Below are 25,513 nucleotides of genomic sequence, written 5' to 3' on the forward strand. Positions count from 1 at the left end.
TTTCACTAAACAAAATTTCAGTATCTAATATCAGTGTCATTGTAACCGCAGCTCTGGAGGTGACTGGAGGATAAGACACAATGTAACAGCAGAATAGTGACTGCAGCTCTGGAGGTGACTGGAGGATAAGACACGATGTAACAGCAGAATAGTGACTGCAGCTCTGGAGGTGACTGGAGGATAAGACACAATGTAACAGCAGAATAGTGACTGCAGCTCTGGAGGTGACTGGAGGATAAGACACAATGTAACAGCAGAATAGTGACTGCAGCTCTGGAGGTGACTGGAGGATAAGACACAATGTAACAGCAGAATAGTGAGTGCAGCTCTGGAGGTGACTGGAGGATAAGACACGATGTAACAGCAGAATAAAGAGTGCAGCTCTGGAGGTGACTGGAGGATAATACTCGATGTAACAGCAGAATAGTGACTGCAGCTCTGGAGGTGACTGGAGGATAAGACACAATGTAACAGCAGAATAGTGACTGCAGCTCTGGAGGTGACTGGAGGATAAGACACAATGTAACAGTAGAATAGTGACTGCAGCTCTGGAGGTGACTGGAGGATAAGACACAATGTAACAGCAGAATAGTGACTGCAGCTCTGGAGGTGACTGGAGGATAAGACACAATGTAACAGCAGAATAGTGACTGCAGCTCTGGAGGTGACTGGAGGAAAAGACACAATGTAACAGCAGAATAGTGACTGCAGCTCTGGAGGATAAGACATGATGTAACAGCAGAATAGTGACCGCAGCTCTGGAGGTGACTGGAGGATAAGACACGATGTAACAGCAGAATAGTGACTGCTTGTCTGGAGGTGACTGGAAGATAAGACGTGATGTAACAGCAGAATAGTGAGTGCAGCTCTGGAGGTGACTGGAGGATAAGACACAATGTAACAGCAGAATAGTGACTGCAGCTCTGGAGGTGACTGGAGGATAATACTCGATGTAACAGCAGAATAGTGACTGCAGCTCTGGAGGTGACTGGAGGATAAGGCACAATGTAACAGCAGAATAGTGAGTGCAGCTCTGGAGGTGACTGGATGATAAGACATGATGTAACAGCAGAATAGTAACTGCAGCTCTGCAGGTGACTGGAGGATAAGAAACAATGCAACAGCAGAATAGTGACTGCAGCTCTGAAGGTGACTGGAGGATAAGACATGATGTAACAGCAGAATAATGACTGCAGCTCTGGAGGTGAGTGGAGGATAAGATATGATGTAACAGCCGGTCAGTATGTTACGCCTGCTGATCTGACATTAGTAGTGGGTCCCCCTCTGTATCGGTGTGTGGTGGTCCGCGGGCCCCCTCTGTATCGGTGTGTGGTGGTCCGCCGGCCCCCTCTGTATCGGTGTGTGGTGGTCCGTCGGCCCCCTCTGTATCGGTGTGTGGTGGTCCGCCGGCCCCCTCTGTATCGGTGTGTGGTGGTCCGCCGGCCCCCTCTGTATCGGTGTGTGGTGGTCCGCCGGCCCCCTCTGTATCGGTGTGTGGTGGTCCGCCGGCCCCCTTTGTATCGGTGTGTGGTGGTCCGCTGGCCCCCCCCTGTATCGGTGTGTGGTGGTCCGCCGGCCCCCTCTGTATCGGTGTGTGGTGGTCCGCCGGCCCCCTCTGTATCGGTCTGTGGTGGTCCGCCGGCCCCCTCTGTATCGGTGTGTGGTGGTCCGCCGGCCCCCTCTGTGTGGTGGTCCGCTGGCCCCCTCTGTATCGGTGTATGGTGGTCCGCTGCCCCCCATATTAATGATGACTCCGCACTTAGAATTTGCCATTTTCTTTATTCTTTAGTAAAACAGAAGAAGCAAAAATCAAGAAAGAGATGAGAATCCCGGATCCATCTGCGTAAAACCAAAACATGGGGGCCGCGGCTGGACGCAGGGTGGGGGGCATGTGAGTGAGAGCGGCCGGGGGAGAGCAGGGGATCTGCTGGGGGGACACCAGGGGGCGCCGGTGGGAAGGGCAAGAGCCGGGGTCAGGACTGGGGGTCAGTGCCGGGGTAAGGACTGGGGATCAGTGCCGGGGTCAGTGGTGGGGTCAGGACTGGGGGTTAGTGCCGGGGTCAGGACTAGGGGTCAGTGCCGGGGTCAGGACTGGGGGTCAGTGCCGGGGGTCAGGACTGGAGGTCAGTGCCGGGGGTCAGGACTGGAGGTCAGTGCCGGGGGTCAGGACTGGAGGTCAGTGCCGGGGGTCAGGACTGGAGATTGGGGAAAGGACTGGGGATCAGTGCCGGGGTCAAGACTCGGGGTTAGTGCCAGGAGTCAGGACTGGGGGTCAGTGCCAGGGTAAGGACTCGGGGTCAGTGCCAGGGTAAGGACTGGGGGTCAGTGCCAGGGGTCAGTGCCAGGAGTCAGGACTCGGGGTCAGTGCCAGGAGTCAGGACTCGGGGTCAGTGCCAGGAGTCAGGACTCGGGGTCAGTGCCAGGAGTCAGGACTCGGGGTCAGTGCCAGGAGTCAGGACTGGGGGTCAGTGCCAGGAGTCAGGACTGGGGGTCAGTGCCAGGAGTCAGGACTGGGGGTCAGGACTGGGGGTCTCACTCGTCCGTCTCTCTGGGCCGCGGTGTCTCACATCCCAGCAGTCTCTCCCCGTCTCTCTGGTGGGGGGCGGGGGCCGTGCGGTGATGGTCAGCGGGGCCCACAGTTACTTCATGGAGGGCGACTCATTGCACAGCACGATCTCCAGCTCCTTGCGGTACAGACGGCCGGCGTCACACAGCGACATGATGCTCTGACGATATCCGGTCAGACTCTGAATGTTCATCTCCTGCAAGAAGACGGCGACCCTCATCATCACAGCACGGCGACCCTCATCATCACAGGACGGCGACCCTCATCATCACAGGACGGCGACCCTCATCATCACAGGACGGCGACCCTCATCATCACAGCACGGCGACCCTCATCATCACAGCACGGCGACCCTCATCATCACAGGACGGCGACCCTCATCATCACAGGACGGCGACCCTCATCATCACAGCACGGCGACCCTCATCATCACAGCTCGGCGACCCTCATCATCACAGCTCGGCGACCCTCATCATCACAGCACGGCGACCCTCATCATCACAGCACGGCGACCCTCATCATCACAGCACGGCGACCCTCATCATCACAGCACGGCGACCCTCATCATCACAGCACGGCGACCCTCATTATCACAGCACAGGTCCTCTAGGCTCCTGTGGGGTAACCACCGTCACATCTTCCCTATTGGGGGTAAAGCTTCCTCCTTTTATCCCCATCACCCCCATCATCCTCTCTCCGCTCTGTAACTCACCTTTTTATTCTTTTCAAAAAAATCCTTCAGTAGCGCGTCCAGCTCCTGCTCGTCTATGTAGCCGTTCCCATCCTGCAACAAGAGCCGGAGGTCAGTCGTCTCTTGGCCCCTGCCCTGCTGGCCCCACCCCTTTGTGCTGCTGGCCCCACCCTTTTGTCCTGCTGGCCCCGCCTATTTGCGCTGCTGGCCACGGCCCCTTGCCCTGCTAGCCCCGCCCATTTGCGCTGCTGGCCACGGCCCCTTGCCCTGCTAGCCCCGCCCATTTGCGCTGCTGGCCACGGCCCTTTGCCCTGCTGGCCCTGCCCATTCCTCACCTTGTCATAAAAGCTGAATATGGCGTTGAATTCCTGGCCGCTCAGCTTCATTCCCTAAGAGACGACAGGATAGGGGTTCAGTGCATGTGACTTCCCAGCAGACACCCCAAAATTAGGGGAGACCCCACCCAGGAAGAGTCAGAGTGTCCAGGCCCTGCTGACCCTGCAAACAGTAAGGCCTCCAGACACATCGAGAGCTGTAGGCTCCAGGTCACAGACATCACCTCCGCTCTCTACTGCCCTCAGGGGTTGTCAGGGCATTAGGGGCAATGCACCCTGTAGCAGTGACCCCTGGGACATGAGGGATCTTCCATACCTGAAATTTGAGTAGGAAATTTTCCTGGACAGGAAGCAGCCTGTAATACAGGAGAAAACAGTCAGCGCACAACAACCCTCATCTGTAGGGGGCGCTCACAAGAACGGCGTGTGACCCTCGCCTCCTGTTACCTGGACATCTCCGACAGACAGAGCTTCCCGTCCCCATTCAGATCAAACATGCGGAGCTGCAAAACACGACATTAGAGCGTGAGCTCCGCTGATCCAGGTGCGAGCACCGGTGACCATCCTCAACCTGCACGTGTACGACGTGTCCACCAGACTGTGGGCTGCACAATGATAGGGGTGTACTCACTATGGTCAGGGTGTACTCACTATGGTCGGGGTGTACTCACTATGGTCGGGGAGGTACTCACTATGGTCGGGGAGGTACTCACTATGGTCAGGGTGTACTCACTATAGTTTTGGTATCCTTACTATAGTTTGGGTGTGCTCACTATGGTCGGGTGTATTCACTATAGTTTAGGTGTACTCTATAGTTTGGGTATACTCTCTATAGTTTGGGTGTGCTCACTATGGTCGGGTGTATTCACTATAGTTTAGGTGTACTCTCTATAGTTTGGGTGTGCTCACTATGGTCGGGTGTATTCACTATAGTTTAGGTGTACTCTATAGTTTGGGTATACTCTCTATAGTTTGGGTGTGCTCACTATGGTCGGGTGTATTCACTATAGTTTAGGTGTACTCTCTATAGTTTGGGTGTGCTCACTATGGTCGGGTGTATTCACTATAGTTTAGGTGTACTCTCTATAGTTTGGGTGTGCTCACTATGGTCGGGTGTATTCACTATAGTTTAGGTGTACTCTCTATAGTTTGGGTGTGCTCACTATGGTCGGGTGTATTCACTATAGTTTAGGTGTACTCTCTATAGTTTGGGTGTGCTCACTATGGTCGGGTGTATTCACTATAGTTTAGGTGTACTCTCTATAGTTTGGGTGTGCTCACTATGGTCGGGTGTATTCACTATAGTTTGGGTATACTCTCTATAGTTTGGGTGTGCTCACTATGGTCGGGTGTATTCACTATAGTTTAGGTGTACTCTCTATAGTTTGGGTGTGCTCACTATGGTCGGGTGTATTCACTATAGTTTAGGTGTACTCTATAGTTTAGGTGTACTCTCTATAGTTTGGGTGTGCTCACTATGGTCGGGTGTATTCACTATAGTTTAGGTGTACTCTCTATAGTTTGGGTGTGCTCACTATGGTCGGGTGTATTCACTATAGTTTAGGTGTACTCTCTATAGTTTGGGTGTGCTCACTATGGTCGGGTGTATTCACTATAGTTTGGGTATACTCTCTATAGTTTGGGTGTGCTCACTATGGTCGGGTGTATTCACTATAGTTTAGGTGTACTCTCTATAGTTTGGGTGTGCTCACTATGGTCGGGTGTATTCACTATAGTTTAGGTGTACTCTATAGTTTGGGTATACTCTCTATAGTTTGGGTGTGCTCACTATGGTCGGGTGTATTCACTATAGTTTAGGTGTACTCTCTATAGTTTGGGTGTGCTCACTATGGTCGGGTGTATTCACTATAGTTTAGGTGTACTCTATAGTTTGGGTATACTCTATAGTTTGGGTGTACTCACTATGGTCAGGTGTACTCACTATAGTTTGGGTGTACTACCTATGGTCGGGGTGTACTCTCTATAGTTTAGGTGTACCTACTATGGTCGGGGTGTACTCACTATGGTCGGGGTGTACTGTCTATAGGTTGGGTGTACTCACTATGGTCGGGGTGTACTCTCTATAGTTTGGGTGTACTCACTATAGTCGGGGTGTACTCACTATAGTTTGGGTGTACTCACTATAGTTTGGGTGTACCTACTATGGTCGGGGTGTACTCACTATGGTCAGGGTGTACTGTCTATAATTTGGGTGTACTCACTATGGTCAGGGTGTACTCACTATGGTCGGGGTATACTCACTATAGTTTGGGTGTACTCACTATGGTCGGGGTGTACTCACTATAGTTTGGGTGTACTCACTATGGTCGGGGTGTACTCACTATGGTCAGGGTGTACTCACTATAGTTTTGGTATCCTTACTATAGTTTGGGTGTATTCACTATAGTTTAGGTGTACTCTATAGTTTGGGTATACTCTCTATAGTTTGGGTGTGCTCACTATGGTCGGGTGTATTCACTATAGTTTAGGTGTACTCTCTATAGTTTGGGTGTGCTCACTATGGTCGGGTGTATTCACTATAGTTTAGGTGTACTCTATAGTTTGGGTATACTCTATAGTTTGGGTGTACTCACTATGGTCAGGTGTACTCACTATAGTTTGCGTGTACTACCTATGGTCGGGGTGTACTCTCTATAGTTTAGGTGTACCTACTATGGTCGGGGTGTACTCACTATGGTCGGGGTGTACTGTCTATAGGTTGGGTGTACTCACTATGGTCGGGGTGTACTCTCTATAGTTTGGGTGTACTCACTATAGTCGGGGTGTACTCACTATAGTTTGGGTGTACCTACTATGGTCGGGGTGTACTCACTATGGTCAGGGTATACTGTCTATAATTTGGGTGTACTCACTATGGTCAGGGTGTACTCACTATGGTCGGGGTATACTCACTATAGTTTGGGTGTACTCACTATGGTCGGGGTGTACTCACTATAGTTTGGGTGTACTCACTATGGTCAGGGTGTACTCACTATAGTTTAGGTGTACCTACTATGGTCGGGGTGTACTCACTATAGTTTGGGTGTACTCACTATGGTCGGGGTGTACTCACTATGGTCGGGGTATACTCACTATAGTTTGGGTGTACTCACTATGGTCGGGGTGTACTCACTATAGTTTGGGTGTACTCACTATAGTTTGGGTGTACTCACTATGGTCGGGGTGTACTCACTATGGTCGGGGTGTACTCACTATGGTCAGGGTCTACTCACTATGGTCAGGGTCTACTCACTATAGTTTGGGTGTACTCACTATGGTCGGGGTGTACTCACTATAGTTTGGGTGTACTCACTATGGTCGGGGTGTACTCACTATAGTTTAGGTGTACCTACTATGGTCGGGGTGTACTCACTATAGTTTGGGTGTACTCACTATGGTCGGGGTGTACTGTCTATAGTTTGGGTGTACTCACTATGGTCGGGGTGTACTCTCTATAGTTTGGGTGTACCTACTATGGTCGGGGTGTACTCTCTATAGTTTGGGTGTACTCACTATGGTCGGGGTGTACTCACTATAGTCTGGGTGTACTCACTATGGTCGGGGTGTACTCACTATAGTTTGGGTGTACTCACTATGGTCAGGGTGTACTCACTATGGTCGGGGTGTACTCACTATGGTCGGGGTGTACTCACTATAGTTTAGGTGTACTCACTATAGTTTGGGTGTACTCACTATGGTCGGGGTGTACTGTCTATAGTTTGGGTGTACTCACTATGGTCGGGGTGTACTCTCTATAGTTTGGGTGTACCTACTATGGTCGGGGTGTACTCTCTATAGTTTGGGTGTACTCACTATGGTCGGGGTGTACTCACTATAGTTTGGGTGTACTCACTATGGTCGGGGTGTACTCACAATAGTTTGGGTGTACCTACTATGGTCGGGGTGTACTCTCTATAGTTTGGGTGTACTCACTATGGTCGGGGTGTACTCACTATAGTTTGGGTGTACTCACTATAGTTTGGGTGTACTCACTATAGTTTGGGTGTACTCACTATGGTCAGGGTGTACTCACTATGGTCGGGGTATACTCACTATAGTTTGGGTGTACTCACTATGGTCGGGGTGTACTCACTATAGTTTGGGTGTACTCACTATGGTCAGGGTGTACTCACTATAGTTTAGGTGTACCTACTATGGTCGGGGTGTACTCACTATAGTTTGGGTGTACTCACTATGGTCGGGGTGTACTCACTATGGTCGGGGTATACTCACTATAGTTTGGGTGTACTCACTATGGTCGGGGTGTACTCACTATAGTTTGGGTGTACTCACTATAGTTTGGGTGTACTCACTATGGTCGGGGTGTACTCACTATGGTCGGGGTGTACTCACTATGGTCAGGGTCTACTCACTATGGTCAGGGTCTACTCACTATAGTTTGGGTGTACTCACTATGGTCGGGGTGTACTCACTATAGTTTGGGTGTACTCACTATGGTCGGGGTGTACTCACTATAGTTTAGGTGTACCTACTATGGTCGGGGTGTACTCACTATAGTTTGGGTGTACTCACTATGGTCGGGGTGTACTGTCTATAGTTTGGGTGTACTCACTATGGTCGGGGTGTACTCTCTATAGTTTGGGTGTACCTACTATGGTCGGGGTGTACTCTCTATAGTTTGGGTGTACTCACTATGGTCGGGGTGTACTCACTATAGTCTGGGTGTACTCACTATGGTCGGGGTGTACTCACTATAGTTTGGGTGTACTCACTATGGTCAGGGTGTACTCACTATGGTCGGGGTGTACTCACTATAGTTTAGGTGTACTCACTATAGTTTGGGTGTACTCACTATGGTCGGGGTGTACTGTCTATAGTTTGGGTGTACTCACTATGGTCGGGGTGTACTCTCTATAGTTTGGGTGTACCTACTATGGTCGGGGTGTACTCTCTATAGTTTGGGTGTACTCACTATGGTCGGGGTGTACTCACTATAGTTTGGGTGTACTCACTATGGTCGGGGTGTACTCACAATAGTTTGGGTGTACCTACTATGGTCGGGGTGTACTCTCTATAGTTTGGGTGTACTCACTATGGTCGGGGTGTACTCACTATAGTTTGGGTGTACTCACTATAGTTTGGGTGTACTCACTATAGTTTGGGTGTACTCACTATGGTCAGGGTGTACTCACTATGGTCGGGGTGTACTCACTATGGTTTGGGTGTACTCACTATGGTCGGGGTGTACTCACTATGGTCGGGGTGTACTCACAATAGTTTAGGTGTACCTACTATGGTCGGGGTGTGCTCACTATAGTTTGGGTGTACTCACTATGGTCGGGGAGTACTCACAATAGTTTGGGTGTACTCACTATGGTCGGGGTGTACTCACAATAGTTTGGGTGTACCTACTATGGTCGGGGTGTACTCTCTATAGTTTGGGTGTACTCACTATGGTCGGGGTGTACTCACTATAGTTTGGGTGTACTCACTATGGTCGGGGTGTACTCACTATGGTCGGGGTGTACTCACTATGGTCGGGGTGTACTCACTATGGTTTGGGTGTACTCACTATGGTTTGGGTGTACTCACTATGGTCGGGGTGTACTCACAATAGTTTAGGTGTACCTACTATGGTCGGGGTGTGCTCACTATAGTTTGGGTGTACTCACTATGGTCGGGGAGTACTCACAATAGTTTGGGTGTACTCACTATGGTCGGGGTGTACTCACTATGGTCGGGGTGTACTCACTATAGTTTGGGTGTACTCACTATGGTCGGGGTGTACTCACTATGGTCGGGGTGTACTCACTATAGTTTGGGTGTACTCATGGAGTTTCTTTTCATCGAAGGGTCGATTTGCCTTCTTCAGCAGATCGGACAGGAATCCCTAAAGGAGTCAGAGCAAAGGACATGAAAAAAGACAAAAAGAAATGAATCCACATTCGCCCTTCACCGTCCCCCTCAGCCAGGTTATTAATGGTGTGCTCTCCGCCCCATGGTCCATTATTAGCGGGATCGGCAGCACTGGCCTCGTCCCCCTTGTTATATCTATTAATCATGACCTTCTCATGGAGGCCATACGCCAACAGTGTTACCCACGCTATGAGATCTACTGCCCGGTATATATTAACCCTCCTCTTTGTGGAGCAAAATCCAACAAAAATTTGGTGGATTTGTTTAGTTGGCTGGCCATCCAAAGATCTGGAGTAACAAGACACTGGGGGGCATAGGTCTACCTGACTGTCGCCGACTGTCTGCTCATGCGAGGATTCTCGATTTATTACACTGTTCCAAATCAAAGCTCTGAGTTCTCACCGCACAGGATATTGGCTCCGGATCGCTCTCAACCTTGCCCTGGACTTGGACTTCCCGAGCTCAGAACATTTCAGTATCTTGTAGTATCAGACAAACACAAGTGTAAGGTATTCGGATTGACCCCTGTGGACCAGTGATGCCAATAACTGATACCCGGGGTTCATGCCAGGAGCCTCCTCAAACCTCTTCTTGAAGAGCTGAAAGAGGAGCCCTCTACGTGTGGTCCAGGTGGCCCCAGGAGGTGAACTGGTGCTGCTCACTATTATTTTAGGGGATCGTGTCTAAAAGATTCGCCATAACTATGAATATACTCAACTTCGGCACTTCTTATCTTCAATTGATAGACACATGGAATCTGAGCGATCTCTGTTCCCTTTTGAAAGGGTGCCTGGCCCCTCTCCTCTGCACTCTTCCCTTGTCCTCTGCACTCTTCCCTTGTCCTCTGCACTCTTCCCTTGTCCTCTGCACTCCTCCCTCTCCTCTGCACTCCTCCCTTGTCCTCTGCACTCCTCCCTTGTCCTCTGCACTACACTCTTCCCTCTCCTCTGCACTCTTCCCTCTCCTCTGCACTCTTCCCTCTCCTCTGCACTCTTCCCTCTCCTCTGCACTCTTCCCTCTCCTCTGCACTCTTCCCTCTCCTCTGCACTCCTCCCTTGTCCTCTGCACTACACTCTTCCCTCTCCTCTACACTCTTGCCTTGTCCTCTGCACTCTTCCCTTGTCCTCTGCACTCTTCCCTTGTCCTCTGCACTCTTCCCTTGTCCTCTGCACCCTTCCCTGTCCTCTGCACCCTTCCCTGTCCTCTGCACCCTTCCCTGTCCTCTGCACTCTTCCTTGTCCTCTGCACTCTTCCTTGTCCTCTGCACTCTTCCTTGTCCTCTGCACTCTTCCTTGTCCTCTGCACTCTTCCCTGTCCTCTGCACTCTTCCCTGTACTCTGCACTCTTCCTTGTCCTCTGCACTCTTCCTTGTCCTCTGCACTCTTCCTTGTCCTCTGCACTCTTCCTTGTCCTCTGCACTCTTCCTTGTCCTCTGCACTCTTCCCTGTACTCTGCACTCTTCCCTGTACTCTGCACTCTTCCCTGTACTCTGCACTCTTCCCTGTACTCTGCACTCTTCCTTGTCCTCTGCACTCTTCCTTGTCCTCTGCACTCTTCCTTGTCCTCTGCACTCTTCCCTGTACTCTGCACTCTTCCCTGTACTCTGCACTCTTCCCTGTACTCTGCACTCTTCCCTGTACTCTGCACTCTTCCCTGTACTCTGCACTCTTCCCTGTACTCTGCACTCTTCCCTGTCCTTCTTCCACTTCTCCTGCTTTGTGTCACTCTTGTATTTATCTCTCACAGTTCAGATCGTTTCCTTATTTCTGTTCTTAGATTCTGTATCTGACGTCTTATTTTATGTTCATTCCTTTAATCTTAAAATCAATAAAACTTTGAATTGGGGAAAAAAAAATGAAAACGGGGGGACACAGGGCAGATATCACATGGGGGACAAGGGGCAGATATCACACGGGGGGACAAGGGGCAGATATCACACGGGGGGACACGGGGCAGATATCACGTTACTATGCTCTGATCGGCACAGGTTATCAGAGCTTCTTCCTGGTCCTTGGTCCTACACCCACCAGTATTGGGCCCCCGGGGGCCCCACACAATCTCACCTTCAGTTCGTTGGCCTCGATGTAGCCGCTTCTGTCAGTGTCGTATTTCCTCCAGGCCTGAAACATTAGAATTAAATCAACTCTTCTACAAAAATGGGCAGAAAGCAACAAGAAAAAGATAGCAGAGCTGAGCGTGTACAGGTGGAGTGTGGAGCGGCAGAGCTGAGCGTGTACAGGTGGAGTGTGGAGCGGCAGAGCTGAGCGTGTACAGGTGGAGTGTGGAGCGGCAGAGCTGAGCGTGTACAGGTGGAGTGTGGAGCGGCAGAGCTGAGCGTGTACAGGTGGAGTGTGGAGCGGCAGAGCTGAGCGTGTACAGGTGGAGTGTGGAGCGGCAGAGCTGAGCGTGTACAGGTGGAGTGTGGAGCGGCATAGCTGAGCGTGTACAGGTGGAGTGTGGAGCGGCAGAGCTGAGCGTGTACAGGTGGAGTGTGGAGCGGCAGAGCTGAGCGTGTACAGGTGGAGTGTGGAGCGGCAGAGCTGAGCGTGTACAGGTGGAGTGTGGAGCGGCAGAGCTGAGCGTGTACAGGTGGAGTGTGGAGCGGCAGAGCTGAGCATGTACAGGTGGGGTGTAGTGTGGAGCTGCAGAGCTGAGCGTGTACAGGTGGAGTGTAGTACGGCAGAGCTGAGCGTGTACAGGTGGAGTGTAGTGCGGCAGAGCTGAGCGTGTACAGGTGGAGTGTAGTGCGGCAGAGCTGAGCGGGTACAGGTGGAGTGTAGTGCGGCAGAGCTGAGCGTGTACAGGTGGAGTGTGGAGCGGCAGAGCTGAGCGTGTACAGGTGGAGTGTAGTGCGGCAGAGCTGAGCGTGTACAGGTGGAGTGTAGTGCGGCAGAGCTGAGCGTGTACAGGTGGAGTGTGGTGCGGCAGGGCTGAGCGTGTACAGGTGGAGTGTGGTGCGGCAGGGCTGAGCGTGTACAGGTGGAGTGTGGTGCGGCAGGGCTGAGCGTGTACAGGTGGAGTGTAGTGCGGCAGAGCTGAGCGTGTACAGGTGGAGTGTAGTGCGGCAGAGCTGAGCGTGTACAGGTGGAGTGTGGTGCGGCAGAGCTGAGCGTGTACAGGTGGAGTGTGGAGCGGCAGAGCTGAGCGTGTACAGGTGGAGTGTGGAGCGGCAGAGCTGAGCGTGTACAGGTGGAGTGTGGAGCGGCAGAGCTGAGCGTGTACAGGTGGAGTGTGGAGCGGCAGAGCTGAGCGTGTACAGGTGGAGTGTAGTGCGGCAGAGCTGAGCGTGTACAGGTGGAGTGTAGTGCGGCAGAGCTGAGCGTGTACAGGTGGAGTGTAGTGCGGCAGAGCTGAGCGTGTACAGGTGGAGTGTAGTGCGGCAGAGCTGAGCGTGTACAGGTGGAGTGTAGTGCGGCAGAGCTGAGCGTGTACAGGTGGAGTGTGGTGCGGCAGGGCTGAGCGTGTACAGGTGGAGTGTGGTGCGGCAGGGCTGAGCGTGTACAGGTGGAGTGTGGTGCGGCAGAGCTGAGCGTGTACAGGTGGAGTGTGGTGCGGCAGGGCTGAGCGTGTACAGGTGGAGTGTGGTGCGGCAGGGCTGAGCGTGTACAGGTGGAGTGTAGTGTGGCAGGGCTGAGCGTGTACAGGTGGAGTGTGGTGCGGCAGGGCTGAGCGTGTACAGGTGGAGTGTGGTGCGGCAGGGCTGAGCGTGTACAGGTGGAGTGTGGTGCGGCAGGGCTGAGCGTGTACAGGTGGAGTGTGGTGCGGCAGGGCTGAGCGTGTACAGGTGGAGCGTAGTGCGGCAGAGCTGAGCGTGTACAGGTGGAGCGTAGTGCGGCAGAGCTGAGCGTGTACAGGTGGAGCGTAGTGCGGCAGAGCTGAGCGTGTACAGGTGGAGCGTAGTGCGGCAGAGCTGAGCGTGTACAGGTGGAGCGTAGTGCGGCAGAGCTGAGCGTGTACAGGTGGAGCGTAGTGCGGCAGAGCTGAGCGTGTACAGGTGGAGCGTAGTGCGGCAGAGCTGAGCGTGTACAGGTGGAGCGTAGTGCGGCAGAGCTGAGCGTGTACAGGTGGAGCGTAGTGCGGCAGAGCTGAGCGTGTACAGGTGGAGCGTAGTGCGGCAGAGCTGAGCGTGTACAGGTGGAGCGTAGTGCGGCAGAGCTGAGCGTGTACAGGTGGAGTGTAGTGCGGCAGAGCTGAGCGTGTACAGGTGGAGTGTGGTGCGGCAGAGCTGAGCGTGTACAGGTGGAGTGTGGTGCGGCAGGGCTGAGCGTGTACAGGTGGAGCGTAGTGCGGCAGAGCTGAGCGTGTACAGGTGGAGTGTAGTGCGGCAGAGCTGAGCGTGTACAGGTGGAGTGTGGTGCGGCAGAGCTGAGCGTGTACAGGTGGAGTGTGGTGCGGCAGAGCTGAGCGTGTACAGGTGGAGTGTAGTGCGGCAGAGCTGAGCGTGTACAGGTGGAGTGTGGAGCGGCAGAGCTGAGCGTGTACAGGTGGAGTGTAGTGCGGCAGAGCTGAGCGTGTACAGGTGGAGTGTGGAGCGGCAGAGCTGAGCGTGTACAGGTGGAGCGTAGTGCGGCAGAGCTGAGCGTGTACAGGTGGAGCGTAGTGCGGCAGAGCTGAGCGTGTACAGGTGGAGTGTAGTGCGGCAGAGCTGAGCGTGTACAGGTGGAGTGTGGTGCGGCAGAGCTGAGCGTGTACAGGTGGAGTGTGGAGCGGCAGAGCTGAGCGTGTACAGGTGGAGCGTAGTGCGGCAGAGCTGAGCGTGTACAGGTGGAGCGTAGTGCGGCAGAGCTCAGCGTGTACAGGTGGAGTGTAGTGCGGCAGAGCTGAGCGTGTACAGGTGGAGTGTGGTGCGGCAGAGCTGAGCGTGTACAGGTGGAGTGTGGTGCGGCAGAGCTGAGTGTGTACAGGTGGAGTGTGGTGCGGCAGAGCTGAGCGTGTACAGGTGGAGTGTAGTGCGGCAGAGCTGAGCGTGTACAGGTGGAGTGTAGTGCAGCAGAGCTGAGCGTGTACAGGTGGGGTGTAGTGTGGTGCAGCAGAGCTGAGCGTATACAGGTGGGGTGTAGTGTGGTGCGGCAGAGCTGAGCGTGTACAGGTGGGGTGTAGTGATGTGCGGCAGAGCTGAGAGTGTACAGGTGGGGTGTAGTGTGGAGCGGCAGAGCTGAGCGCGTACAGGTGGGGTGTAGTGTGGAGCGGCAGAGCTGGGTGCGTACAGGTGGGGTGTACTGTGGTGCTGCAGAGCTGAGCGTATACAGGTGGGGTGTAGTGTGGTGAAGCAGAGCTGAGCGTGTACAGGTGGGGTGTAGTGATGTGCGGCAGAGCTGAGAGTGTACAGGTGGGGTGTAGTGTGGAGCGGCAGAGCTGAGCGCGTACAGGTGGGGTGTAGTGTGGAGCGGCAGAGCTGAGCGCGTACAGGTGGTGTGTAGTGTGGTGCAGCAGAGCTGGGTACGTACAGGTGGGGTGTAGTGTGGTGCGGCAGAGCTGAGCGTGTACAGGTGGGGTGTAGTGATGTGCGGCAGAGCTGAGAGTGTACAGGTGGGGTGTAGTGTGGAGCGGCAGAGCTGAGCGCGTACAGGTGGGGTGTAGTGTGGTGCAGCAGAGCTGGGTGCGTACAGGTGGGGTGTACTGTGGTGCTGCAGAGCTGAGCGTATACAGGTGGGGTGTAGTGTGGTGAAGCAGAGCTGAGCGTGTACAGGTGGGGTGTAGTGATGTGCGGCAGAGCTGAGAGTGTACAGGTGGGGTGTAGTGTGGAGCGGCAGAGCTGAGCGCGTACAGGTGGGGTGTAGTGTGGAGCGGCAGAGCTGAGCGCGTACAGGTGGGGTGTAGTGTGGTACAGCAGAGCTGGGTGCGTACAGGTGGGGTGTAGTGTGGTGCAGCAGAGCTGGGTGCGTACAGGTGGGGTGTAGTGTGGTGCAGCAGAGCTGAGCGTATACTGGTGGGGTGTAATGTGGTGCCTCACATACCTCCATGAACTCAGTGCTGGAGCCAGCGTGTTGTCTGAAGCAGAGCAGGAAGTTTTCTTCTGTCGGGAGAATTTGAGCCAGCTGAGGGGAGACACAATGACACACTGTGACGGATTCTCTGCGCTGTGTGACACATCTCCAAAATCCAAGCCTCTGAGGCTACAGGGCCGGGTGAGGGGGCAGGAGGCCCCGGACGAGCACCATGGGGGCAGGAGGCCCCGGACGAGCACCATGGGGGCAGGAGGCCCCGGACGAGCACCATGGGGGCAGGAGGCCCCGGACGAGCACCATGGGGGCAGGAGGCCCCGGACGAGCACCATGGGGGCAGGAGGCCCCGGAGGAGCACCATGGGGGCAGGAGGCCCCGGAGGAGCACCATGGGGGCAGGAGGGCCCGGAGGAGCACCATGGGGGCAGGAGGGCCCGGGGGAGCACCATGGGGGCAGGAGGGCCCGGGGGAGCACCATGGGGGAAGGAGGGCCCGGGGGAGCACCATGGGGGCAGGAGGCCCCGAACGAGCAGCATGGGGGCAGGAAGCCCCGGACGAGCAGCATGGGGGCAGGAAGCCCCGGACGAGCAGCATGGGGGCAGGAAGCCCCAGACAAGCACTCACCTCCGCCATCTCGATGCGGCCGTCTGCGTTCTTGTCGTACTTCTGCATGAATTCCTTCAGCTTCTCCCCAATGTTGATGCTGGATCCCTCCTATCACAGAGCAGGATGTCAGATCCCCAACAGGGGGCAGCCTCCCCCACCTGATCCCCAGCAGGGGGCAGCCTCCACCACCAGATCCCCAGCAGGGGGCAGCCTCCACCACCAGATCCCCAGCAGGGGGCAGCCTCCACCACCAGATCCCCAGCAGGGGGCAGCCTCCACCACCAGATCCCCAGCAGGGGGCAGCCTCCACCACCAGATCCCCAGCAGGGGGCAGCCTCCACCACCAGATCCCCAGCAGGGGGCAGCCTCCACCACCTGATCCCCAGCAGGGGGCAGCCTCCACCACCTGATCCCCAGCAGGGGACAGCCTCCACCACCAGATCCCCAGCAGGGGGCAGCCTCCACCACCAGATCCCCAGCAGGGGGCAGCCTCCACCACCAGATCCCCAGCAGGGGGCAGCCTCCTCCCCGGGTCGTGCGTTCTTACCACTCCAGCTCCTCTTCTCGCAGTTTCCAGCTCCTGGAAGAAGTTTTCCAATTCCTTGCCTTCAATGTAGCCATTACCTGTAGAGAGGAGAAATCACAATGTCACCACTAGGTCTGCTCCATCTGCGCTTCAGGCCCAGGAAGCCTCTGCTGCGTCACCGGACTGAACTCTACAACTCCGCTGCATCCAGGGGTATACAGGGGTGTACAGAGATATACAGGGGTATACAGGAGATATACAGGGGCGTACAGGAGATATACAGGGGTATGTACACATCAGGGCAGGATACAGGGTAACGGGTCACATCTCAGGTGCACACCGGGGCAGGATACGGGGTAACTGGTCACATCTCAGGTGCACACCGGGGCAGGATACGGGGTAACTGGTCACATCTCAGGTACACACCGGGGCAGGATTCGGGGTAACTGGTCACATCTAAGATACACACCGGGGCAGGATACGGGGTAACTGGTCACATCTAAGATACACACCGGGGCAGGATACGGGGTAACTGGTCACATCTAAGATACACACCGGGGCAGGATACGGGGTAACGGGTCACATCTCAGGTACACACCGGGGCAGGATTCGGGGTAACTGGTCACATCTCGGGTACACACCGGGCAGGATACGGGGTAACTGGTCAATCTCAGGTGCACACTGGGGCAGGATACGGGGTAGTAACGGGTCACATCTCAGGTACACACCGGGGCAGGATACGGGGTAGTAACGGGTCACATCTCGGGTGCACACCGGGGCAGGATACGGGGTAACTGGTCACATCTCGGGTGCACACCGGGGCAGGATACGGGGTAGTAACGGGTCACATCTCAGGTACACACCGGGGCAGGATACGGGGTAACTGGTCACATCTTGGGTACACACCGGGGCAGGATACGGGGTAACTGGTCACATCTCAGGTACACACCGGGGCAGGATACGGGGTAGTAACGGGTCACATCTCAGGTGCACACCGGGGCAGGATACGGGGTAGTAACGGGTCACATCTCAGGTACACACCGGGGCAGGATACGGGGTAGTAACGGGTCACATCTCAGGTACACACCGGGGTAGGATACGGGGTAGTAACGGGTCACATCTCAGGTACACACCGGGGTAGGATACGGGGTAACTGGTCACATCTCGGGTACACACCGGGGCAGGATACGGGGTAGTAACGGGTCACATCTCAGGTGCACACCGGGGCAGGATACGGGGTAGTAACGGGTCACATCTCAGGTACACACCGGGGCAGGATACGGGGTAACTGGTCACATCTCGGGTACACACCGGGGCAGGATACGGGGTAAATGGTCACATCTCGGGTACACACCGGGGCAGGATACGGGGTAGTAACGGGTCACATCTCAGGTGCACACCGGGGCAGGATACGGGGTAGTAACGGGTCACATCTCAGGTACACACCGGGGCAGGATACGGGGTAACTGGTCACATCTCGGGTACACACCGGGGCAGGATACGGGGTAACTGGTCAATCTCAGGTGCACACCGGGGCAGGATACGGGGTAGTAACGGGTCACATCTCAGGTACACACCGGGGCAGGATACGGGGTAGTAAAGGGTCAAATCTCAGGTACACACCGGGGCAGGATACGGGGTAGTAAAGGGTCACATCTCAGGTACACACCGGGGCAGGATAAGGGGTGATATTCCTTGGCACCCTGCAGGCATGAGTTGAGCCACAGCTGCGCTCCTGTTTTCGATGTCCCCTCCCACGGGACCCTTCTGGCCTCAGGTGCCTCCTCTGTCCCCACAGTCTTTTCACTAATCAGTGACTTCGTAAACAAACACCAGGGAGAGTGCGAACGAGGGGAGCAGAAATGGGGGTAGCGAGAATGAGGAGTAGCGGGAACGAGGGGAGCGAGAATGAGGAGTAGCGGGAACGAGGGGTTGCCGGAATGATGGGAGCAGTAACGAGAGGTAGCGGGTTCGAGGAGTAGCGGGAACGAGGGGAAAGCGCACGAGGGGAGCGAGAACAAGGGGAGCCGGAATAAGAAGTAGTGGGAATGAGTGGAGAGGAAACCAGGGGAGAGGGAACGAGGGGTGTGGAAATGAGGGGTAGCAGGATTGAGGAGAGCTAAATCTAGGGGAGGGGGAACGAGAGGAGCGAGAATGAGGAGTAGTAGGAATGAGAGGGAAGTGCGAATTAGGGGAGCAGGAACAAGGGGAGCGGGAATAAGAAGTAGCAGGAACAAGGGGTAGTGGGAACGAGGGTAGCTGGATCAAGGTGAGCGGGAACGAGAGGAGCAAGAACGAGGGGTTGCTGGAACGATGGGAGCGGGAATGAGATTTAATGGGATCGAGGAGTAGCGGGAACGAGGGGTAGCAGGAACGAGGGGAGCGGGAACGAAAGGAGCGAGAATGAGGAGTAGAGTGAATGGTGGGTTTCCGGAACAATGGGAGCAGGAACGAGGAGTAGCGGGAACGAGAGGAACGCGCACGACGGGAGTGCGAATGAGGGAGCAGGAACAAGGGGAGCTAAATCTAGGGGAGGGGGAACGAGGGGTAGCGAGAACTAGGGGTCCGGGAAAGAAGGGAGCTAGATTGAAGGGAGTGGGATCGAGGTGAGCAGGAACGAGGGGAGAAGGATCAAGGGAAGTGGGATCGAGGTGAGAGTGAGAGGGGAGAGGGAAAGAGGGGAATGCGCATGAGTGGAGCTTGAACAGTGGGAGCGGGAAAAAGAAGTAGCAGGAACGAGGGGTAGCGGGAATGAGTGGAGCGGGAACTAGGGGAGCAGAAATGAGGGGTAGCAGGAACAAGGGGAGCTAGATTGAGGGGAGTGGGATCGAGGAAAATGGGATTCAGGTGAGCGGGATCGATGGGAGCAGGAACGAGGGGAAAGGTGATTGAGGGGAGTGGGAATGAGTGGTAGTGGGATCAATGGGAGCGGGAATGAGGGGAGAGGGGATCAAAGGGAGCGTGATCGAGGGGAGAGATAACGAGGAGAGAGGTAACAAGAGGAGCGGGATCGAGGGGAGACGTAAAGAGGGGAGCGGGATCGAGGGAAGACGTAACAAGGTGAGAGGTAACGAGGAGAGCGAGAATCAGGGAGATGGGAATGAGGAGATCGGGAATGAGGGGGCTTGCTAATGAGGGGAGAATCTATAGGGAGGGATCAGATGTGATAAAGGGCAAGAGAAAAGCGCCCCCTGGGGACAGAACCTCAGCTCACTGGTCCCTCTATTATATCTTTGCACTGTCATCTCTCTGAACACAGGCTCATCACACCCATTATCCTGCCAGCCATCTTTTACTCTGATATTGTATGGCTAGTTCCTGCATCCTCCACATATCCCCTCATAGAGGAGAGACGCACAATATAATGTCCGAGGGAGAGAAGTAGGGGACAGCTGGTGGTCCAGGCCAGTGTCCAGAGGACTCCTGCTATCAGTGGTCCGGGTGGCACAGTCAAGAGGACTCCTGGTATCAGTGGTCCGGGTGGCACAGTCCAGAGGACTCCTGGTATCAGTGGTCCGGGTGGCACAGTCCAGAGGACTCCTGGTATCAGTGGTCCGGGTGGCACAGTCCAGAGGACTCCTGGTATCAGTGGTCCGGGTGGCACAGTCCAGAGGACTCCTGGTATCAGTGGTCCGGGTGGCACAGTCCAGAGGACTCCTGGTATCAGTGGTCCGGATGGCACAGTCCAGAGGACTCCTGGTATCAGTGGTCCGGGTGGCACAGTCCAGAGGACTCCTGGTATCAGTGGTCCGGGTGGCACAGTCCAGAGGACTCCTGGTATCAGTGGTCCGGGTGGCACAGTCCAGAGGACTCCTGGTAACAGTGGTCCAGGTGGCACAGTCCAGAGGTCTCCTGGTATCAGTGGTCCAGGTGGCACAGTCCAGAGGACTCCTGGTATCAGTGGTCTGGAGGACACAGTGCAATGTTGAGAGGAACCCAATAATCAGTCGTCCAGGTGGCAAAGTACAGTGTCAGGAGGACTCCTGGTTTCAGTGGTCCGGATGGCACAGTCCAGAGGACTCCTGGTATCAGTGGTCTGGATAGCACAGTGAAATGTTGAGAGGAACCTAATTATCAGTCGTCCAGTTGCCATGGTCCAGTGTCCGGAGAACTCCTGGTATCAGTGGTCCGGGTGGCACAGTCCAGAGGACTCCTGGTATCAGTGGTCCGGGTGGCACAGTCCAGAGGACTCCTGGTATCAGTGGTCTGGATGGCACGGTACAATGTTGAGATGAACCTAATTGTTAGTCGTTTAGGTGCCATGGTCCAGTGTCCGGAGGACTCCTGGTATCAGTGGTCTGGTGGCACAGTCCAGAGGACTTCTGGTATCAGTGGTCCAGGTGGCGCAGTCCAGAGAACTCCTGGTATCAGTGGTCCGGGTGGCACAGTCCAGAGGACTCCTGGCATCAGTGGTCCAGGTGGCACAGTCCAGAAGACTCCTGGTATCAGTGGTCCAGGTGGCACAGTCCAGAGGACTCCTGGTATCAGTGGTCCAGGTGGCACAGTCCAGAGGACTCCTGGTATCAGTGGTCCGGGTGGCACAGTCCAGAGGACTCCAGGTATCAGTGGTCCGGGTGGCACAGTCCAGAGGACTCCTGGTATCAGTGGTCCAGGTGGCACAGTCCAGAGGACTCCTGGTATCAGTGGTCCAGGTGGCACAGTCCAGAGGACTCCTGGTATCAGTGGTCCAGGTGGCACAGTCCAGAGGACTCCTGGTATCAGTGGTCCGAGTGGCACAGTCCAGAGGACTCCTGGTATCATTGGTCCGGGTGGCACAGTCCAGAGGACTCCTGGTATCAGTGGTCCGGGTGGCACAGTCCAGAAGACTCCTGGTATCAGTGGTCCGGGTGGCACGGTACAATGTTGAGAGGAACCTAATTGTTAGTCGTCTAGGTGCCATGGTCCAGTGTCCGGAGGACTCCTGGCATCAGTGGTATGGTGGCACAGTCCAGAGGACTCCTGGTATCAGTGGTTCAGGTGGCACAGTCCAGAGGACTCCTGGTATCAGTGGTCCAGGTGGCACAGTCCAGAGGACTCCTGGTATCAGTGGTCCGGGTGGCACAGTCCAGAGGACTCCAGGTATCAGTGGTCCGGGTGGCACAGTCCAGAGGACTCCTGGTATCAGTGGTCCAGGTGGCACAGTCCAGAGGACTCCTGGTATCAGTGGTCCAGGTGGCACAGTCCAGAGGACTCCTGGTATCAGTGGTCCAGGTGGCACAGTCCAGAGGACTCCTGGTATCAGTGGTCCGAGTGGCACAGTCCAGAGGACTCCTGGTATCATTGGTCTGGGTGGCACAGTCCAGAGGACTCCTGGTATCAGTGGTCCGGGTGGCACAGTCCAGAAGACTCCTGGTATCAGTGGTCCGGGTGGCACGGTACAATGTTGAGAGGAACCTAATTGTTAGTCGTCTAGGTGCCATGGTCCAGTGTCCGGAGGACTCCTGGCATCAGTGGTATGGTGGCACAGTCCAGAGGACTCCTGGTATCAGTGGTCCAGGTGGCACAGTCCAGAGGACTCCTGGTATCAGTGGTCCAGGTGGCACAGTCCAGAGGACTCCTGGTATCAGTGGTCCAGGTGGCACAGTCCAGAGGACTTCTGGTATCAGTAGTCTGGGTGGCACAGCCCAGGGGACTCCTGGTATCAGTAGTCTGCTTGTTACAGTGCAATATCGAGAGGAACAATGTATTGGAAGTCCAGGTGGCATGGTTCAGAGGACCTCTAGTATTGGTGGTTTGGGTCGAATTGTTGAGAGGCTGTTCAACCTGTGGTATCAGTGGCCCAGATGGCAAAATCCATTATCTGGAGACAACCTGGTATTGGTGGGTCAGGTGGTATGGTCCAACATTGGGAGGAGCCCTGGTATTTGGATGGCATAGTTCAATAAAAAGAGGCCCCATAGTATCAGTGCCGCATGGAGCAGGACCCCTGGTATGGATTGTCTGGGTGGAATGTTTCAGTGTCCAGAGGACCCTTGGTACCGGTGGTCCGGGATGCACGCTCCAGTCTCCTGAGGATCCCTGGTATCAGTGGTCTGGCATGGTCCAGTCTCCTGAGGGTCCCTGGTATCAGTGGTCTGGCATGGTCCAGTCTCCTGAGGGTCCCTGGTATCAGTGGTCTGGCATGGTCCAATCTCCTGAGGATCCCTGGTATCAGTGGTCTGGCATGGTCCAGTCTCCTGAGGATCCCTGGTATCAGTGGTCTGGCATGGTCCAGTCTCCTGAGGATCCCTGGTATCAGTGGTCTGGCATGGTCCAATCTCCTGAGGATCCCTGGTATCAGTGGTCTGGCATGGTCCAGTCTCCTGAGGATCCCTGGTATCAGTGGTCTGGCATGGTCCAGTCTCCTGAGGATCCCTGGTATCAGTGGTCTGGCATGGTCCAATCTCCCGAGGATCCCTGGTATCAGTGGTCTGGCATGGTCCAGTCTCCTGAGGGTCCCTGGTATCAGTGGTCTGGCATGGTCCAATCTCCCGAGGATCCCTGGTATCAGTGGTCTGGCATGGTCCAGTCTCCTGACGATCCCTGGTATCAGTGGTCTGGCATGGTCCAGTCTCCTGAGGGTCCCTGGTATCAGTGGTCTGGCATGGTCCAATCTCCCAAGGATCCCTGGTATCAGTGGTCTGGCATGGTCCAGTCTCCTGAGGATCCCTGGTATCAGTGGTCTGGCATGGTCCAGTCTCCTGAGGGTCCCTGGTATCAGTGGTCTGGCATGGTCCAGTCTCCTGAGGGTCTCTGGTATCAGTGGTCTGGCATGGTCCAGTCTCCTGATGGTCCCTGGTATCAGTGGTCTGGCATGGTCCAGTCTCCTGAGGGTCCCTGGTATCAGTGGTCTGGCATGGTCCAGTCTCCTGAGGGTCCCTGGTATCAGTGGTCTGGCATGGTCCAGTCTCCTGAGGGTCTCTGGTATCAGTGGTCTGGCATGGTCCAGTCTCCTGAGGATCCCTGGTATCAGTGGTCTGGCATGGTCCAGTCTCCTGAGGGTCCCTGGTATCAGTGGTCTGGCATGGTCCAATCTCCCGAGGATCCCTGGTATCAGTGGTCTGGCATGGTCCAGTCTCCTGAGGGTCCCTGGTATCAGTGGTCTGGCATGGTCCAGTCTCCTGAGGGTCTCTGGTATCAGTGGTCTGGCATGGTCCAGTCTCCTGAGGGTCCCTGGTATCAGTGGTCTGGCATGGTCCAATCTCCCGAGGATCCCTGGTATCAGTGGTCTGGCATGGTCCAGTCTCCTGAGGGTCCCTGGTATCAGTGGTCTGGCATGGTCCAGTCTCCTGAGGGTCCCTGGTATCAGTGGTCTGGCATGGTCCAGTCTCCTGAGGGTCCCTGGTATCAGTGGTCTGGCATGGTCCAGTCTCCTGAGGGTCCCTGGTATCAGTGGTCTGGCATGGTCCAATCTCCCGAGGATCCCTGGTATCAGTGGTCTGGCATGGTCCAGTCTCCTGAGGGTCCCTGGTATCAGTGGTCTGGCATGGTCCAGTCTCCTGAGGGTCCCTGGTATCAGTGGTCTGGCATGGTCCAGTCTCCTGAGGGTCCCTGGTATCAGTGGTCTGGCATGGTCCAGTCTCCTGAGGGTCCCTGGTATCAGTGGTCTGGCATGGTCCAGTCTCCTGAGGGTCCCTAATATCAGTGGTCTGGCATGGTCCAGTCTCCTGAGGGTCCCTAATATCAGTGGTCTGGCATGGTCCAGTCTCCTGAGGGTCTCTGGTATCAGTGGTCTGGCTCCTCTGCTATCTGCGGTTAGAGGAGCAGGGGCCAATGTGCAGAGACCCCCGGTATCTTTCTTTCCTTCCTAGCTAGAGGGGTGCAGTGGGCAGGAAATAGGGAATAAGGGAAATGGGTGAGGGGAGAAGGGAGCAGCTCAGGTGACAGGACTTCTGAGCCCTCTTTTCCAGCAGACAGGTGTGGAGGGAGTAAAGTTTGGGGTGTTAGTGGCTCTTACCATCAGAGTCATAGTGCTTCCATATATCCAGGAACTGGGAGGCGGTGAGCTCGGCCAGGTGCAGGTACAGAGGCTGCTGCTTGTGAGCCATGATCCCCGGTGAGAGCGGCGAGTGTCGGAGCGGAGAGTGTCGGAGAGACGATGCCTTCTCCAGTAATCCCAGAGCCACACTGCGCTCCTCTTATATAGACACATCTCCCGGCTGCAGTGCCCCCTGCCTCCCGCAGAGGGCAGCACAGAGACACTGACACAGGAGCTCTGCAGCCGCTGCTCACTCATGGGGGCTTCAGAAGACATCTTATCTGATCCCACCACAGACATGTCATCTCTCCAGGGCCACCGGGTCACACGATTGCACCATTTCATAGACGCACATTGATAATAAGTATGTCAGTAAGGCCACATCCCCACTATCAGTATTCGGTCAGTGTTTGGCCAGTATATTTCTCAGGAGTGGGTGATAAATGCAGAATTGGTGACTTGTTTCTATTCTACCTTTTAGGCTGTGTGCCCACAATGCGTTGTTTGAGCGTTTCTGCAGTGGCTAAACGCTGCAGAAATGCTTAAAAACCGCTTGGTAGAAGGTCTGCCATGTCCCCCAATGATAATCCGCTGTCCTGTGCACATGAGGCGGAAATTTCCGCTGCGGATTATCATTGCGGAAAAAAACGCAGCACTACCAATTATTTTGCAGAAGCGCTGCGTTTTCACCGCCATTGACTTGCATTGAATCGCATGGATTACGCATCACTGGATCTGTACATGCGGATAGCATGCGTTCCAATGTGCGGATGGTACCTGGGTGTGGAGGACAGGAGACTCTCATCCAGACCACCCCCCCTACCATAGAACCTGTAAAAAAATATATATATATATTATACTTACCTTCTGATGGCCCCCGGTGTGCTTGTCTTACCTTGCCGGCAGATCGCGGTGGACTGAAGGACCTGCGCTGACGTCATAGTCATGTGACGACAGGTCGTCCTTCAGTGTACCGTGATCTGCCGCAGCCAGGATGGAGCGAAGCAAGAC

General features: G+C 55.1%; 1 protein-coding gene across 1 annotated transcript; it reads right to left on the reverse strand.

The window, feature by feature from the left end:
- Nucleotides 1–1,759: 1,759 nt before the first annotated feature.
- CALB2 (calbindin 2) lies at nt 1,760–24,684 on the reverse strand. The gene is made up of 11 exons (XM_073659950.1): nt 24,482–24,684; nt 16,567–16,643; nt 16,038–16,127; nt 15,427–15,507; nt 11,533–11,589; nt 9,366–9,443; nt 4,040–4,095; nt 3,909–3,948; nt 3,593–3,646; nt 3,279–3,350; nt 1,760–2,762 (listed from the first exon to the last, which is right to left on the reverse strand). The coding sequence occupies exons 1-11, from the start codon at nt 24,570–24,572 to the stop codon at nt 2,640–2,642; spliced, it is 819 nt and encodes a 272-aa protein (XP_073516051.1). The 5' UTR covers nt 24,573–24,684; the 3' UTR covers nt 1,760–2,639.
- Between the last annotated feature and the right edge of the window lie 829 nt (nt 24,685–25,513).

This window comes from Phyllobates terribilis, unplaced genomic scaffold, assembly GCF_046119375.1.
Source record: "Phyllobates terribilis strain yellow unplaced genomic scaffold, ASM4611937v1 Scaffold_14__1_contigs__length_39327217, whole genome shotgun sequence".
NCBI lineage: Eukaryota > Metazoa > Chordata > Amphibia > Anura > Dendrobatidae > Phyllobates > Phyllobates terribilis.